Below are 13,630 nucleotides of genomic sequence, written 5' to 3' on the forward strand. Positions count from 1 at the left end.
ATAATAATAATAATAAGTTACAACAAATCAATAAAAAAGCATTTCGATCGTATTATATAACTTACTTTCTAATCCTTTGACAAATTTGGAAATAAAAAGAGAGATTTCATTACATGTCAACCAAACACATAATTGATTCCAACTCATTTAGTTTCTATTTTTTAACCGGTTTAATTTCTTCCTAAAATATTATATTGTTATGGTTAAAGTAAAAATGAAGTCCACAAGGAAGGCCAAGTAAACATCAAAGTAAGGAATATAATAAGATAAACCAAAAGGAACAACAAAGAGTCCAATAGCCACAAGACAAAATGATGGAGAAACATATCAATAAATCCAAAAAAAGGTGCGACCCACATCTCAAAATTTTAATTCATGTAACTTATTATTCTCCAACAATTATTTAACTCCTTCCACAAAGCAAACGATCACATAACCAAAAATGAAAGAAGAAAAAGTAATTCAAGATCCATTAATCCAAAGACAACATGAAGAAGAAGAAGAAGAGTTAGGTTTAAGAAGACAAGTATACGATGAAGTAAAGAAGCAAATAGGATTATCATGTCCATTGATAGCAGTAAGCTTGTTGCAGTATTGTCTTGAAGTGATTTCAATCATGTTTGTTGGTCATCTTGGACAACTCCCTCTCTCCAGTGCTTCCATGGCTACATCTTTTGCTTCCTTCACTGGTTTTAGTGTCTTGGTGAGACTACTCATTAATCACTATCTCATCTCCTTTTTTCGACTTCAATCCAAAATGATCAATATTTAAACAAATTATTGACACAATTTTTAAAAACTTTTTTTATAGTTAGGAATGGGAAGTGCATTAGAGACACTATGTGGACAATCCTATGGAGCTAAACAATACCACATGCTTGGGATTCAAATGCAAAGAGCAATGTTGACTCTCACAACCCTAAGCATTCCACTTGCATTTATCTGGTTCTACACTCCCACAATCTTCATAGCTTTAGGTCAAGATCAAGAAATATCAAATGGGGCTGGAACTTTTATTCGTTGGATGATTCCAAGTTTATTTGCTTATGCTCTTCTTCAATGTTTAAATAAATTTCTTCAAACACAAAATATTGTGGTTCCTATGATGATAAGTTCAGGGATCACAGCTTTGATTCATACACTTTTGTGTTGGGTTCTTGTTTTCAAATTAGGGTTTGGAATCAAAGGGGCTGCATTGGCTAATACAATATCGAATTGGATGAATGTTGTTTTTTTGGGATTTTATGTCAAGTTTTCTAATGCTTGTTTACACACTTGGACTGGTTTTTCAAAAGAAGCTTTCAATGATGTTCTTAGCTTCATGAAACTTGCTGTTCCTTCTGCTCTTATGATTTGGTATGTTTACAGAAATAGCAATGTAATTTATATTTTTTTAACCTATAATATAAATATACTTACATTTAGCAATAAACTTATTTACATTTTCTTTATATGAATTTGACAATCGTGTTTTACAGCCTTGAATATTGGACATTTGATATGGTAGTTTTGTTATCTGGTCTTCTCCCAAACCCGAAGTTAGAGACATCTGTATTATCAATCAGGTTGGTTTTTTATTTGGGTTAATGTCATTATAGGATAACGAAATGTTCCATTTATTTTTTTAACAATGTGTAAAAAAAAAAAAAAAAATACTTAGTCACCCATTTATGACATTAACATTTTTTTATTTTGGCAGCCTTAACACATGTTGGATGGTGTATATGATATCTGTTGGCCTTGGTGGAGCAATAAGGTTTGTAATGTGTAACATTTATAATTTTAATTTGATATATACTTTTATACTATTATATTATTATGTAACATTTGGTTATTTATTGTAGTACAAGAGTTTCAAATGAGTTAGGGGCATCAAGACCTAAAGCGGCACGTTTGGCTGTTTGTGTTGTGGTTGTAATAGCAATTTTGGAGGGTTTAATAGTAGGAACAATTACTATTTTAGTACGAAATGTTTGGGGGAAATTATATAGCAATGATGAAGAAGTTATTAAATATGTTGCAAAAATGATGCCACTACTTGCATTATCAGATTTCTTAGATGGATTTCAATGCGTTCTTTCAGGTATGAATGATTCGTGATAAGTAAGTAAGTAATACATTATTTAATTTTTTTTATTTATTTATTTTCTTGAAAATTAGGTGCTGCTAGAGGATGTGGGTGGCAAAATGTGTGTGCAATTATCAATCTTGGAGCTTATTATGTTGTGGGAATTCCTTGTGCATTGCTATTTGCTTTTGTTCTTCATGTTGGAGGCATGGTGAGATTTTGGTACCTTATTTTGAGTGTAAATTTGAAGTTTATTCATGAAATGAAGATTTGTGATTTTAGGGGCTATGGATGGGGATCATTTGTGCACTTTCTGTACAAGTTGTGGCACTAGTTGCAATTAATTTGTCGACTAATTGGAATGATGAGGTATATTGATTTTATGTTGAAGTTCATCGTGATTATTGTGGCTTATGTAGTAGTGGTACATGTTATTGAATAATGATCTTGATTTTTTAATGTTTTTCAGGCATGGAAAGCTATAAATAGAGTTCAAACAAGTATAGGTAGTGAATGAATGATATTGTCATTTTGTTTTATAGAGTGTGAGGAGAAATTGAATTTGAAAACTAATGATGGATATTAATGTAAATGTAAATATTTTTAGAGGTGATAAAACTTTTTTTTTTCTAAAATCATAATTTTGTTGTCTTTTGAAAAAAGATGTCAAAAAAACTTTTTTTTTTTATGTTTTTTGTTTTCTGAAAAACAAAACACTTTTTTCCTCAAATGTCTTTAACCTATAGATATAAAAGGTTAAAAAGACGTTTTGCCAAAAAAAAAAAAAACACCATAGTCTTGCTTTTTGTATGTGTTTAACTTTGAAGTCATTCAAAATTTTGTCCCGTGGTTAGGCACAATATACAAGACATTTTAGATGCAAATATCATTCCGAATGGCGATTGAATTGTGGGCATAAGGGCCTTTATGGCACAATTATGTGCTTAACTTGTAGGGTAACAAACATTTAATAAAAAAATAATTGTCTTTTTTAAAAAACCAGATTGCAAAAATAACCGATATTACAAGATTAAATGACGTTTTGAGTGATACGGTGATGAAACACAACCAAAACTTATTTATAATTAACATAGAGGTGCAATAGGACCATTTTGAACCAAAATAACGAAGTTGTCAAAATCCCAATCTTGATTGTCGGATCGTACGATCCTAGATATGAAAAACGAGTCGGGTCGCATTTGGAATAGGGTCATAGGTAGAATCGTAGAATCGAGATTTAATCCGATCCTACCTTCCTTTATTATTATTTTTTTAAATAAAGTTACCACTTTATATCTTTTACCTTTTATTAATTTATCGTTTATCATTTTATGTTGTGAGTTGTGACTAATGTTACGAAGTTTTTGAACCGAAAAACTGAATGTTTGAGATATTTTTTATGTTTTAAAATTAAAAATTAAAATTATGTTTTATTTTATGGGATCATCCGGATCTGATCTTACGATCCCGATCTTACAAACCCAAAAACGATCCAATGTAGGATCTCAATCCTGACAACCTCACAAAATGTTATAAAAGACGTTAGAAGATTAAAAAGAAAAACCAATGGGTAGTTCTATGAATTGGTTTCTCAACTCGAATGACTTGAAAAATGACTTGTTTATTTATATGCAAGTTTTTTGAATTATTTAAAGGGAAAACTACAATAAAGTCCCTAAGTATTGTCCGTATAATCGATTTAGCCCTTATATTTTTTTTTTTTGCAATTTAGTCCTAAATACCTGTAAACGTAATCAAAACGAGATATTTAATAGGTTAGCCGGTATCCCACCTTACGTGTACAAGTGAGTTTTACCCTTCCATTTCCACTGCATTCGACGTCTGGTAAATCGATTGGGAGAAAAAGATAGGGTTTTTACAGAGTGATACACGAAATAAGTAAGGTTTTACTGAGAGAAACGAAGGTAAAACCCAATGGTTGTCGAATCAGAAGAAGTTCGCCATGAGTCATCTGAAGAATACGACTCTGAAGAATACGAAGATGATGACGAGGTGCTCGATACTGAGCACATAGATGTGGAACTGGAAGAAGATGATTTCAAGACACAGGGTAAAGAGAGATGCAAGGATGCTTTCCTTAACTTCAGTTCTGATTATGAAGATAATGAAGCCGATGAAGACAATGACTTAGTCGATGAAGATGAAGAAGGGTTTGGTTCAGAAGAGGAAATCGATGACACAGCAGGGGCTAATGATCTTGATTTGGGAGATGCGGTTGGTGCAGGCTTCCCCATTCACGACCCATCAGTTAAGTGGAATAAGATGAAGCCCCTTCTTGGTGAAAGGTATGAATCACCACATCAGTTGCAACAATGTCTCACTAATTATGCTATTAAGTCAGGGTATAACATTAAATTTGCGAAGTGTGACACTGTGAGATTAACTGCCAAATGTGGTTCTAAGATGAAGTCTCGACCCTGCCCATTCAGAGTTCATGCTTCCTGGATGACTCAAGAAAGGTCTTTTCAGATTAAAACCTTAGTCGATGAGCACAAATGTGTTAGAAATTTCAATATTTCAAATTTACTGAGTCCCAGATGGCTAGCAAGACACTTTTTGAAGGAGTTGATAATGAAACCTAACTTGAAGTGTAAGGAGATGCAATCAATAATTAGGACCAAATTTCATTGTGGTGTATCTTGGTCTAAGGCTTACAGAACAAGGTGTAGAGCAATGACCATTATAGATGGTAAACTTACAGAACATTATGCTAGGGTGTGGGACTATTGCCATGAGTTACTAAGGTCAAATCCTGGTAGCACTGTCCAAGTTGGTGTCACTGTAAATCCAGATGAAACAACATACTTTCACAGGATGTATTTGTGTTTTAAAGCAATCAAGGAAGGTTGGAAAATAAGGTGCCGTAGGGTAATTGGTCTAGATGGATCTTTCTTGAAAGGGACATGTAAAGGAGAATTACTCACAGCAATAGGGAGGGATGCAAACAACCAAGTTTATCCAATTGCTTGGGCAGTTGTTGACATTGAAAACAAAGCTAATTGGAAATGGTTTTTGGAACTGCTCACAGAGGATCTTAATCTGCTAGATGGAGGAGGGTTTACTGTAATTTCTGATCAACATAAGGTTTGTAATTTCTTTGCATATTTATGATTTTTCCTTAACATCATCTTATATGTTTATGTATTCATTAAATTGTAGGGATTGCTTGAAGCAACCAAAGAAGTCCTACCAAATGTGGAGCATAGACAGTGTGCAAGACACATATATGCTAACTTTAGGAAGACCTATTCTGGAGTGGAGTTCAAGAATATGTTCTGGGCAGCTTCCTTATCAACTGTAGAGAGTGAATTTCTCAGGAAAATGGATGATATAAAAGAGGTTAATCCAAATGCTTATGAACATTTGATCGCAAGAGATCCTCACACATGGTGCAGGGCATTTTTTAGGACTGATGTAGCATGTGAGGCAGTTGAAAATGGCATTACAGAGTGCTTCAACGCCATCATATTGGATGCTAGAAAGAAACCCCTTCTAGCAATGTTTGAAGAAATTAGGTTGTACATGATGGATAGGTTCTACCATATGTTACAAAAGGCAGAAAAGTGGGAATCAGTGGTTTGTCCAGCTGCTATCAAAAAAATGAACAAGTTTGGAGAGGATTTGAGGTTTGTCTTAGCATTTTTATTGTTCCTTGTTATCATTATTCTAATTTCATTGTTATGATTTCATTTAGTAATGCCATTGTAGGAATTGGAATGTGAATCCAAGTGGACCATCTATTTTTGAAGCCAGGAATGGATTAGAAGGGTACGTGGTTAACTTACAAAGCAGAGTGTGCAGCTGTAGGCTTTGGGATATCTCAGGAATTCCATGTGTACATGCACAGTGTGCAATATTATTCACTGGACAAGATCCTGTTCATTTCATAAGTGAGTGGTTTCATGTGGACAGGTTCAAGGCCATATATGCAAACAATATACTACCTGTGAATGGTAGAAATTTATGGCCTAGAACATCATACATAAAGCCTCTACCCCCTTTAGCTAGAAGAATGCCAGGGAGACCAACTCTGAAAAGAAAGAGGCATGCCACTGAATCTCAAGACAAATACTCCCAAAATAAGATGAAGGTTACAGGAAAAGGAAGGACTGTCCAATGCAAAAATTGTCTTCAAAGGGGTCATAACAAGGCATCCTGTAAGAATCCCAAGGTCACACCAGAACCCAAACCTAAGAAAAAAATGGGTAGACCAAGATTGGATCCTGATATCAGTCATTGGACTAGAGGTGGTGTAAGAGGTGGTGTCAGAGGTAGTAGAGGTGGTGCAAGGGGTAGTAGAGGTGGTAGAGGGGGTAACAGAGGTGGTGCAGTGGGTAACACAGGTGATGTAGTGGCTAACAGAGGTGGTGGAGTGGCTGAAGTTGGTGGAGTGGCTGAAGTTGAGGATGACACTATTCCTGAAAAATATTTAGTCCATTTATGGAAGGCAATGCAAGATTTGAAACAATCACGGTATTCAACTGAAGAAATTAAAAAGTCACTTAGTCTGACAGATTCACATATGAAACAACTCAATGATTACAATGACACTATTGAACAAGTTCTTCCTATGTCTATGGTAAACCCTCTATATTACCTTAATGTTTACATTCGTTTATGTTATTAATTGCTTGATGTTTTATAGGAAGAGGAGTATCCACCTCAGACAGAGACACAAGATGGGGATGAAGAAAATATCCCTGAGACACAACCAGAAAGTGAGGAAGAAGAAGAAGGCATTAATGACACCCATGAATTACCAGTACACCTTAGGATTGTGAAAAAAAGAAGGCCCTCTGAGAGGATTGTTAAAACCAAGCTGAAGAAGATGGGATGTGTTGGGACTTCTTCAAATTCACCATTGGAGTTGGATTAGGGTGTTAGGGTGTTAAGGGTAGTAAGGGTATTTTGGTACATCTTTTGTGAATGCTACTTTTGTGCATCTTTTGTGAATGCTACTTTTGTATATCTTTTGTGAATGCCCTTAAATTACTGATAACCATATTTTGTACATCTTTTGTAAACACATTGAAACATTGTGAATGCCCTTAACATGGTTGGTAATGACATATTGGAGTTTGTTGTTTAATTATTTTAGCCACATTGAAACATTGTGAATGCCCTTAATATGGTTATATTTGTCAAGTGTACACCATTTATGCAAACCAAGAAGGGCACCAGCAACACCTCTGTAGTAAGATCTTGTTATTGATCTAAATGATTCTTGACCATCCTAACAAATATATAAAGAAAAAAGAAGAGATTTTTTTAAGATTTCTTTTTATAATAAATGTAACAAGAGAATAAGGTATAGAAGAAAAGAAGGAGACAAACTGTGTCCCAGATTTGGAGCTTTATTGGTTTGTTGTCAATGGTGATCATTTTAGTCCCAAATTCAACACCAATTGTTAAATCATGGTTATATTTTTCTAGTGTACACCATTTATGCAAACCATAATAACATATTGCCATTTCATTAACCGAAACATTAAACTATTACATCAAAATTTATCTATTACATCATGATGATAACAAACCAAAAGATTACATCATCCCTACCATACCATAATACCCTACAACTTACACTAAACTAACCATACATCATCCCTACAATGAAACAAACAAAACAAACCATCATCCACTTGCAGAATCCAAATTCATTACTAGGCACATGTGTATTGTCACACATTGCAATTTGATTATCAGGTTCAAGAGCATTCGCAGGGGCAATAGGGACATCAACATTCACAGGGGCAATAGGGCCATCAACAGGTATTTCACCTTCATTAACAGGGTTATTAAAAGGAATAGCTACACCCCCATTAGCAACAGCTCCTAACTCATACATTCTTTCTTTATACCACTTATTCAATAGTGGTGGGTCAATCCAACGAAAATACCCACAGTCCTTCTCTTCATCCTACATAACATAGCAAGATGCATGTTTTTAACATAGAAAAATGGGAAATTTAGAGGATTAGAAGAATTTGAGTGAGTTTTGAAGATTCTATACCATGTAATTTGGGCAACCAAAAAACCTCCGACCTGGATTCTTTCGAGTCCATGATGTCCACATCCCAACCGTATCTCCACAATAGCACGTTCTGATGTTGGTGCTTGACGAACTCGACATCGATTTCCTGTTGCCAATTTGCCCTAATCGTTCGCTCCTTTGACTGGAGATTGAAGAAGACGAGCTCGATTCAATGATTTAGCCCTCTTAAATGGCACGTAGGATGTTATTTCACATGATGACTTCCACGTAAGCTGCCACATCAGTTAGATACCGGCTAACCTATTAAATATCTCATTTTGATTACGTTTACAGGTATTTAGGACTAAATTGCAAAAAAAAAAAATATAAGGGCTAAATCGATTATACGGGCAATACTTAGGGACTTTATTGTAGTTTTCCCTTATTTAAATAAACTAGAAAGATACAAAACCAAAACCATAAGTAAAAGAAAATCTTCGAATTGAGTCGTTTTGTAATGTTGAAATGACTTAGCCGTCTAGATCAAGACTTAATTTCAGTTTTTCCATTCTCTCCCAAACTACCTAGTCTCTTTCACCACTCTCACATCCTCGCGACCTTTTCATCTGCCTCCCCAACTCACACTCTTTTAATTTTGTCATCTAAACTTGCTATGATTTCATCTATTCTGCCTCCAAACTTTTAGTTTTTCCTTTCCGCCTACCCAACTCCTACTCTTTTAACATGCTCAATCTTTTAACCTCACATGACACGACATATTTCAAGGTATAGCCCTAACCCGAAACCCGACACGAACTCGACACGAAAATAAACGGGTTGACACGACACGACACGTTAATTAAATAGGTTGGGTTAGGGTCAAGCACTTTCAACCCGTTTAGTGTTTCGATACGACACAAACCTAACACAACACGATTGCCACCTCTATTTATTTTCCTAAGAACCGTCAGTTTTTTGTGTTTTTTTCTCAAACCGGTTTTTTTTCCTTCACTTCTAAGTTCTACCGTTCTACCTCCACCAAAAATTGTGGGCCTCCATAAATGGGCCCATAATTTTAGTAAAATGTAAAAGGTTTTTGGGCCTAGACATTTAAACTATTGCAAACTCAGCTGTTACAAAAAAAGGTGTACTTCTAGAAATGGGGTTAACCATTATGAAATGGTTGTCAATGGCCCAATATGCCATCGCAGCGTAATCTTGGCAGATTTATCGGGATTCTAGCTTTCATCTTGTTCCAGAAAAGTTGATTTATTCATTCAAAAAAATATAAGTGACTTTTTATTTGTTAAACTTCATGATTACTTACAATCACTAACTTTCTCGTCACCTTTAAATTTTGAACTACATCTATAACCCGCTTCAACTCACCGAGTTAAATATCCAATTTCGACCTTTTATCAAGTTCATAGGAAATATGAAGACAAATTTCAACAAATGTCTGGAAAATCAAAATCAAAATGAGCAAATATACAAATTCCAATTCCCAACACATATATCCCTCTTCTTATTATTATCCAACAACAAAAGCCGAAATAGGGATTTTGCTGGCATCCATTTCATTGCATTAAAACTCAAAAAAAACAGGGATCCAAAAAAAAATCCCAACTTAATCTCAGTTTTCTCAAAATAAAAAAAAATAAAAAAAAAAACTCCCGGCGCTTCCAGCACCATATCAATAAAAATTATTCATTCTTTTTTCATCTCAAATCTATCACAACAATAATATTCATAAACTCATCTAAGAAGAAGCAGCAGATTCCTTAGCAATCTTCTCAGCTTTCGCAATAACCTCATCAATTCCTCCAACCATATAAAACGACTGTTCTGAAAGATCATCATACTTCCCATCCAACACTCCCTGCGATTAAAAATTAAAATCAACATCAAATTTCCGCAACAAGACAAGAACTAAGGGGGGTAATTACGTAATTTACTAAACACTCACCTGGAAACTAGCAATGCTTTCTTTCAACTCAACATATTTACCAGGGGCACCAGTGAAAACTTCAGCAACATGGAAGGGTTGACTCAAGAACCTTTGAATCTTACGAGCACGTGCAACAGTCAACTTATCATCTTCACTAAGCTCATCCATTCCCAAAATAGCAATAATATCCTGAAGATTCTTGTAATTCTGAAGAACCTTCTGGACCCCACGAGCTGTGTTGTAATGATCTTCTCCCAAAATGTGGGGTGACAGCATACGCGATGTGGAATCAAGTGGGTCCACAGCAGGGTAGATACCAAGCTCAGAAATCTGTAATTCAATTAAAACCAGTGTCATAAAGTTGAACAACATACAACAAAATGACTAAAATACCCTTTTACCTGTCGGGATAGCACAGTAGTGGCATCCAAGTGAGCAAAGGTGGTGGCAGGGGCAGGATCGGTCAAATCATCAGCAGGGACATAGATAGCTTGAACAGATGTGATTGAACCCTTTTTGGTTGTGGTGATACGTTCTTGAAGACCTCCAAGATCAGTAGCTAAAGTTGGTTGGTATCCAACAGCAGATGGGATACGACCCAATAAAGCAGACACCTCAGAGTTTGCCTGATGTCAAAAATATATAAACGTTAAGACCATTTTGCCCTTGTTGAGTACAATGTTGGAACTTGAAAAGAAGAGAAAGTTAAAAACACACACCTGGGTGAAACGGAAGATGTTGTCGATAAAGAGAAGCACATCTTGGCCTTCAGCGTCTCTGAAGTGTTCAGCTACGGTCAGTCCGGTCAGCCCAACACGAGCTCGGGCACCTGGGGGTTCGTTCATTTGACCATAGACAAGTGCACACTTGCTCTCACTCTACAAACATGAAAACATACATTAGATTATAACATTCATAGCATTGAAATAAGATAGTGAAAAAGTAAGAAAATGGTGAACCTGTTTATCGCCTAGCTTAATGACACCACTTTCCATCATTTCTCTGTAAAGATCGTTACCCTCTCGTGTGCGTTCTCCAACACCAGCAAAGACGGAAAACCCACCTGGGAAAACATAACCAGAGTTCGTAAGAATGTGGTGAAATGTATTACAAATCAATGTGGTGAAAACTGAAAAGTGTTGTGGTGTCTATCTGCTAACCATGGGCTTTGGCGACATTGTTGATAAGTTCCATGATGAGGACAGTTTTTCCTACACCAGCACCACCGAATAAACCAATCTTTCCTCCTCTTTGGTATGGAGCAAGAAGATCTACAACCTTGATTCCAGTGACAAGGATCTGTTGCTCAGTTGCTTGCTCTACGAAAGCTGGTGCTTCTCTATGGATTGGCAGATAGTGATCGGTTTCTGTTGAAAAGAATCAAAAGGTTAAGATACTAAATTACTAATAATGGATGAAAGACATGCAACACTTACTAATATCGCCTCTATGATCAATTGGCTCTCCAATGACGTTAATGATACGACCAAGGGTTGCTCTACCAACAGGTACCTACAATGACATTGAATTAGCTGATTAGCTCCATGGATCATTGCGCAATAGTGTTAAATCACCATATACAATGGCATACAAAGTACTTGGCTACAATTAAACATGTTGACTTTACCGATCTGAACCATAAACCAACAGGCTACAAAAATGATAAAGTACTGGATCTCAAACGAGAAATCCAGACAAAATCGGATCGTGTTCTTAAAATGATCTGAATTTTTTGAAAAACTTACAGTGATAGGAGAACCGGTGTTGAGAACTCTTTGACCACGGACAAGCCCTTCGGTACCATCCATAGCAATAGTCCTAACCATATTCTCCCCCAAATGCTGCGCCACTTCCAAAACTAACCTGATCGAGTTATCCAAAACCTCCAACGCCGTAAGGATCGGCGGCAATCCTTCGCTGAATCTCACATCGACGACAGCACCAATCACCTGGCACACCTGTCCAATCGCGCCGGCTCCGGTGAATTCGTCAGTGATCTTTCCATAGTTAGATCCTTCGCCAGGGGTTGTTGCAGCTTGCTTGGTCGGAGCGGCGGCGGCAGAAGTAGCGTAGTTGACTACACGGTTAAGAAAGTAACCGGTAGGAGAAGGGTGTGATTGGGATAGTGCGCGTGCGGCTCTGGTGGAGTGAGTAAACGGAGATCTGGTTGATGATCGGTGGAGGGAGGAGCGTATGAGGGAGGCAGCTAGCCTCCGTGAAGCCATGGCGGAGAAAAGTTAGAGAGAGAAAGAGAGAATGCTAGGGTTTGACAATCAGACAACCGAGTCGTCTCGGGACATATACAGAGGGTTGAGCTTCTGCTTTTTATTACAGCGTTGAGAGTAAGGGACCTTTTCTTACAAATGTTTTTCTATCATTTTTCTTTAAACAAGGAATATAATTTATTTTGGTATTTTTATTTATTAGTAGTAAAAACATATAAATTAAGTATTTATAATTGTATATAGTGTATACACGATTAATAAACAAGCGGAATCATTAAAATATATGTGATAACATGATTTATTAGTTACTACTTAACTTATAACTAATTTAAAGCAATATATAATTTGATAAAAACATTGTCATAATTCATTGCTTACGATATATTTATAATTTAAAAATTATGTACCATAATAAGGACTTTTTACCAAAACAAAACGTTTAATATTAGGCATATCATAAAAATTTCATTCCCGCTTAAGAAATATTATTTTGTTGCTATATCAGAAGCTTTCAAAATAAACAAATCAATTTAAAAGAAAATGTATAAATCAAACTAATCCCACAAAACATTTCTTGATATTTAATTAAAATAATAAAGATTACCATTTTAACCATGATTTTGTATAAATCAAACTAGGTAGGCCTGGCCCTAAGGGTTTATAAGAGGTGTAACTTCATAGGGCTTCGAAAATAGGGTATGAGTTTTAATAAAATTATATAGTTAATTAATCAATATATACTATGATTTTGAAGAAGTTATACATAAGTTGATAAGTGCAACTGGCTTACGCCTATTTCTAGTATAACAATTGAAGAAGTAATGATGGTCTCTATTTTATTGATACTGATACAATGATATACACCAAGTATTTATACACACAAATACAACAAATACAACTGAATACTCCTACAAATATGGAATACAATTTGACTCTGATTTAATCTAACACACGTTCCAAAAACGTTGAGAATATGACCGTTAGTACCCCCCTGCAAGCTGAAAGGAGGGTCGAACTTGAAGCTTGTCTCTGAGTGTAGCTAAACGATCTTTTCACTAAGCTTTCGTGAAGACGTCTGCGATTTGATCAACATATGAAATTCCATTTACTAGAAGATCTACAGACTCTACTTGTTCCCATATAAAGTGAACATCCAAAGCAATGTGTTTTAACCTTGTGCGAATGACATGGTTTTTGGTCATGAATATTACGCCGACATTGTCACAGAGAATGAGAGGAGGCTTGGTAAAGGAAACTGCCATGTCAGTTAGCAGTTGTTTGAGCCATAAAAGTTCAACGGTTATATAAGCAAGGGATCGGTATTCAGCCTTAATGCTCGATCGAGCGACCATTCTTTGTTTGCGTGAAGTCCAGTTGATTAAGTTTGACCCGTG

At 35.8% G+C, this 13,630-nt stretch overlaps 3 protein-coding genes across 5 annotated transcripts; 1 reads left to right on the plus strand and 2 right to left on the minus strand.

Annotated features, from left to right (window-relative positions):
- The first annotated feature begins 399 nt into the window (after window positions 1–399).
- LOC145013143 (protein DETOXIFICATION 16-like) lies at window positions 400–2,686 on the plus strand. 3 transcript variants are annotated; one of them, XM_078971950.1, is made up of 9 exons: window positions 401–703; window positions 812–1,034; window positions 1,173–1,356; window positions 1,479–1,565; window positions 1,700–1,756; window positions 1,845–2,083; window positions 2,161–2,279; window positions 2,351–2,437; window positions 2,538–2,686. In XM_078971950.1, the coding sequence occupies exons 1-9, from the start codon at window positions 443–445 to the stop codon at window positions 2,583–2,585; spliced, it is 1,305 nt and encodes a 434-aa protein (XP_078828076.1). In that variant the 5' UTR covers window positions 401–442; the 3' UTR covers window positions 2,586–2,686. The 3 variants fall into 3 exon arrangements, with proteins under 3 accessions (XP_078828075.1, XP_078828076.1, XP_078828077.1); XM_078971951.1 differs by having other exon boundaries at window positions 812–977; XM_078971949.1 differs by having other exon boundaries at window positions 400–703; window positions 812–1,356.
- Window positions 2,687–7,531: 4,845 nt separating this feature from the next.
- Window positions 7,532–8,417, minus strand: LOC145012217 (uncharacterized). The gene is made up of 2 exons (XM_078971014.1): window positions 8,103–8,417; window positions 7,532–8,009 (listed from the first exon to the last, which is right to left on the minus strand). Exons 1-2 carry the CDS (start codon window positions 8,220–8,222, stop codon window positions 7,680–7,682), a joined length of 450 nt encoding a protein of 149 aa, XP_078827140.1. The 5' UTR covers window positions 8,223–8,417; the 3' UTR covers window positions 7,532–7,679.
- A 1,147-nt stretch (window positions 8,418–9,564) lies between these two features.
- On the minus strand, window positions 9,565–12,335 carry LOC145008763 (ATP synthase subunit beta, mitochondrial-like). Its single transcript, XM_078967377.1, has 8 exons — window positions 11,757–12,335; window positions 11,448–11,523; window positions 11,172–11,378; window positions 10,971–11,074; window positions 10,731–10,889; window positions 10,413–10,637; window positions 10,030–10,341; window positions 9,565–9,942 (listed from the first exon to the last, which is right to left on the minus strand). Exons 1-8 carry the CDS (start codon window positions 12,234–12,236, stop codon window positions 9,823–9,825), a joined length of 1,683 nt encoding a protein of 560 aa, XP_078823503.1. The 5' UTR covers window positions 12,237–12,335; the 3' UTR covers window positions 9,565–9,822.
- Window positions 12,336–13,630: the final 1,295 nt, after the last annotated feature.

Source organism: Lactuca saligna, chromosome 8, assembly GCF_052625555.1.
Source record: "Lactuca saligna cultivar CGN05327 chromosome 8, ASM5262555v1, whole genome shotgun sequence".
In the NCBI taxonomy this organism is placed as follows: Eukaryota; Viridiplantae; Streptophyta; class Magnoliopsida; order Asterales; family Asteraceae; genus Lactuca; species Lactuca saligna.

Excerpts from the sequence above, each read along its gene's own strand:
- LOC145008763 (XM_078967377.1), bottom strand. The coding sequence starts at position 12,236 with ATGGCTTCACGGAGGCTAGCTGCCTCCCTCATACGCTCCTCCCTCCAC. Across the intron at positions 11,379-11,447 it reads TGATCATAGAGGCGATATTA|AAACCGATCACTATCTGCCA; the intron begins GTAAGTGTTGCA and ends TCTTTTCAACAG. Across the intron at positions 11,075-11,171 it reads CAATGTCGCCAAAGCCCATG|GTGGGTTTTCCGTCTTTGCT; the intron begins GTTAGCAGATAG and ends ATGTTTTCCCAG.
- LOC145013143 (XM_078971949.1), top strand. The coding sequence starts at position 443 with ATGAAAGAAGAAAAAGTAATTCAAGATCCATTAATCCAAAGACAACAT. Across the intron at positions 1,757-1,844 it reads GGCCTTGGTGGAGCAATAAG|TACAAGAGTTTCAAATGAGT; the intron begins GTTTGTAATGTG and ends TATTTATTGTAG. Across the intron at positions 2,084-2,160 it reads ATTTCAATGCGTTCTTTCAG|GTGCTGCTAGAGGATGTGGG; the intron begins GTATGAATGATT and ends CTTGAAAATTAG.
- LOC145012217 (XM_078971014.1), bottom strand. The coding sequence starts at position 8,222 with ATGTCGAGTTCGTCAAGCACCAACATCAGAACGTGCTATTGTGGAGAT. Across the intron at positions 8,010-8,102 it reads TTGGTTGCCCAAATTACATG|GATGAAGAGAAGGACTGTGG; the intron begins GTATAGAATCTT and ends TATGTTATGTAG.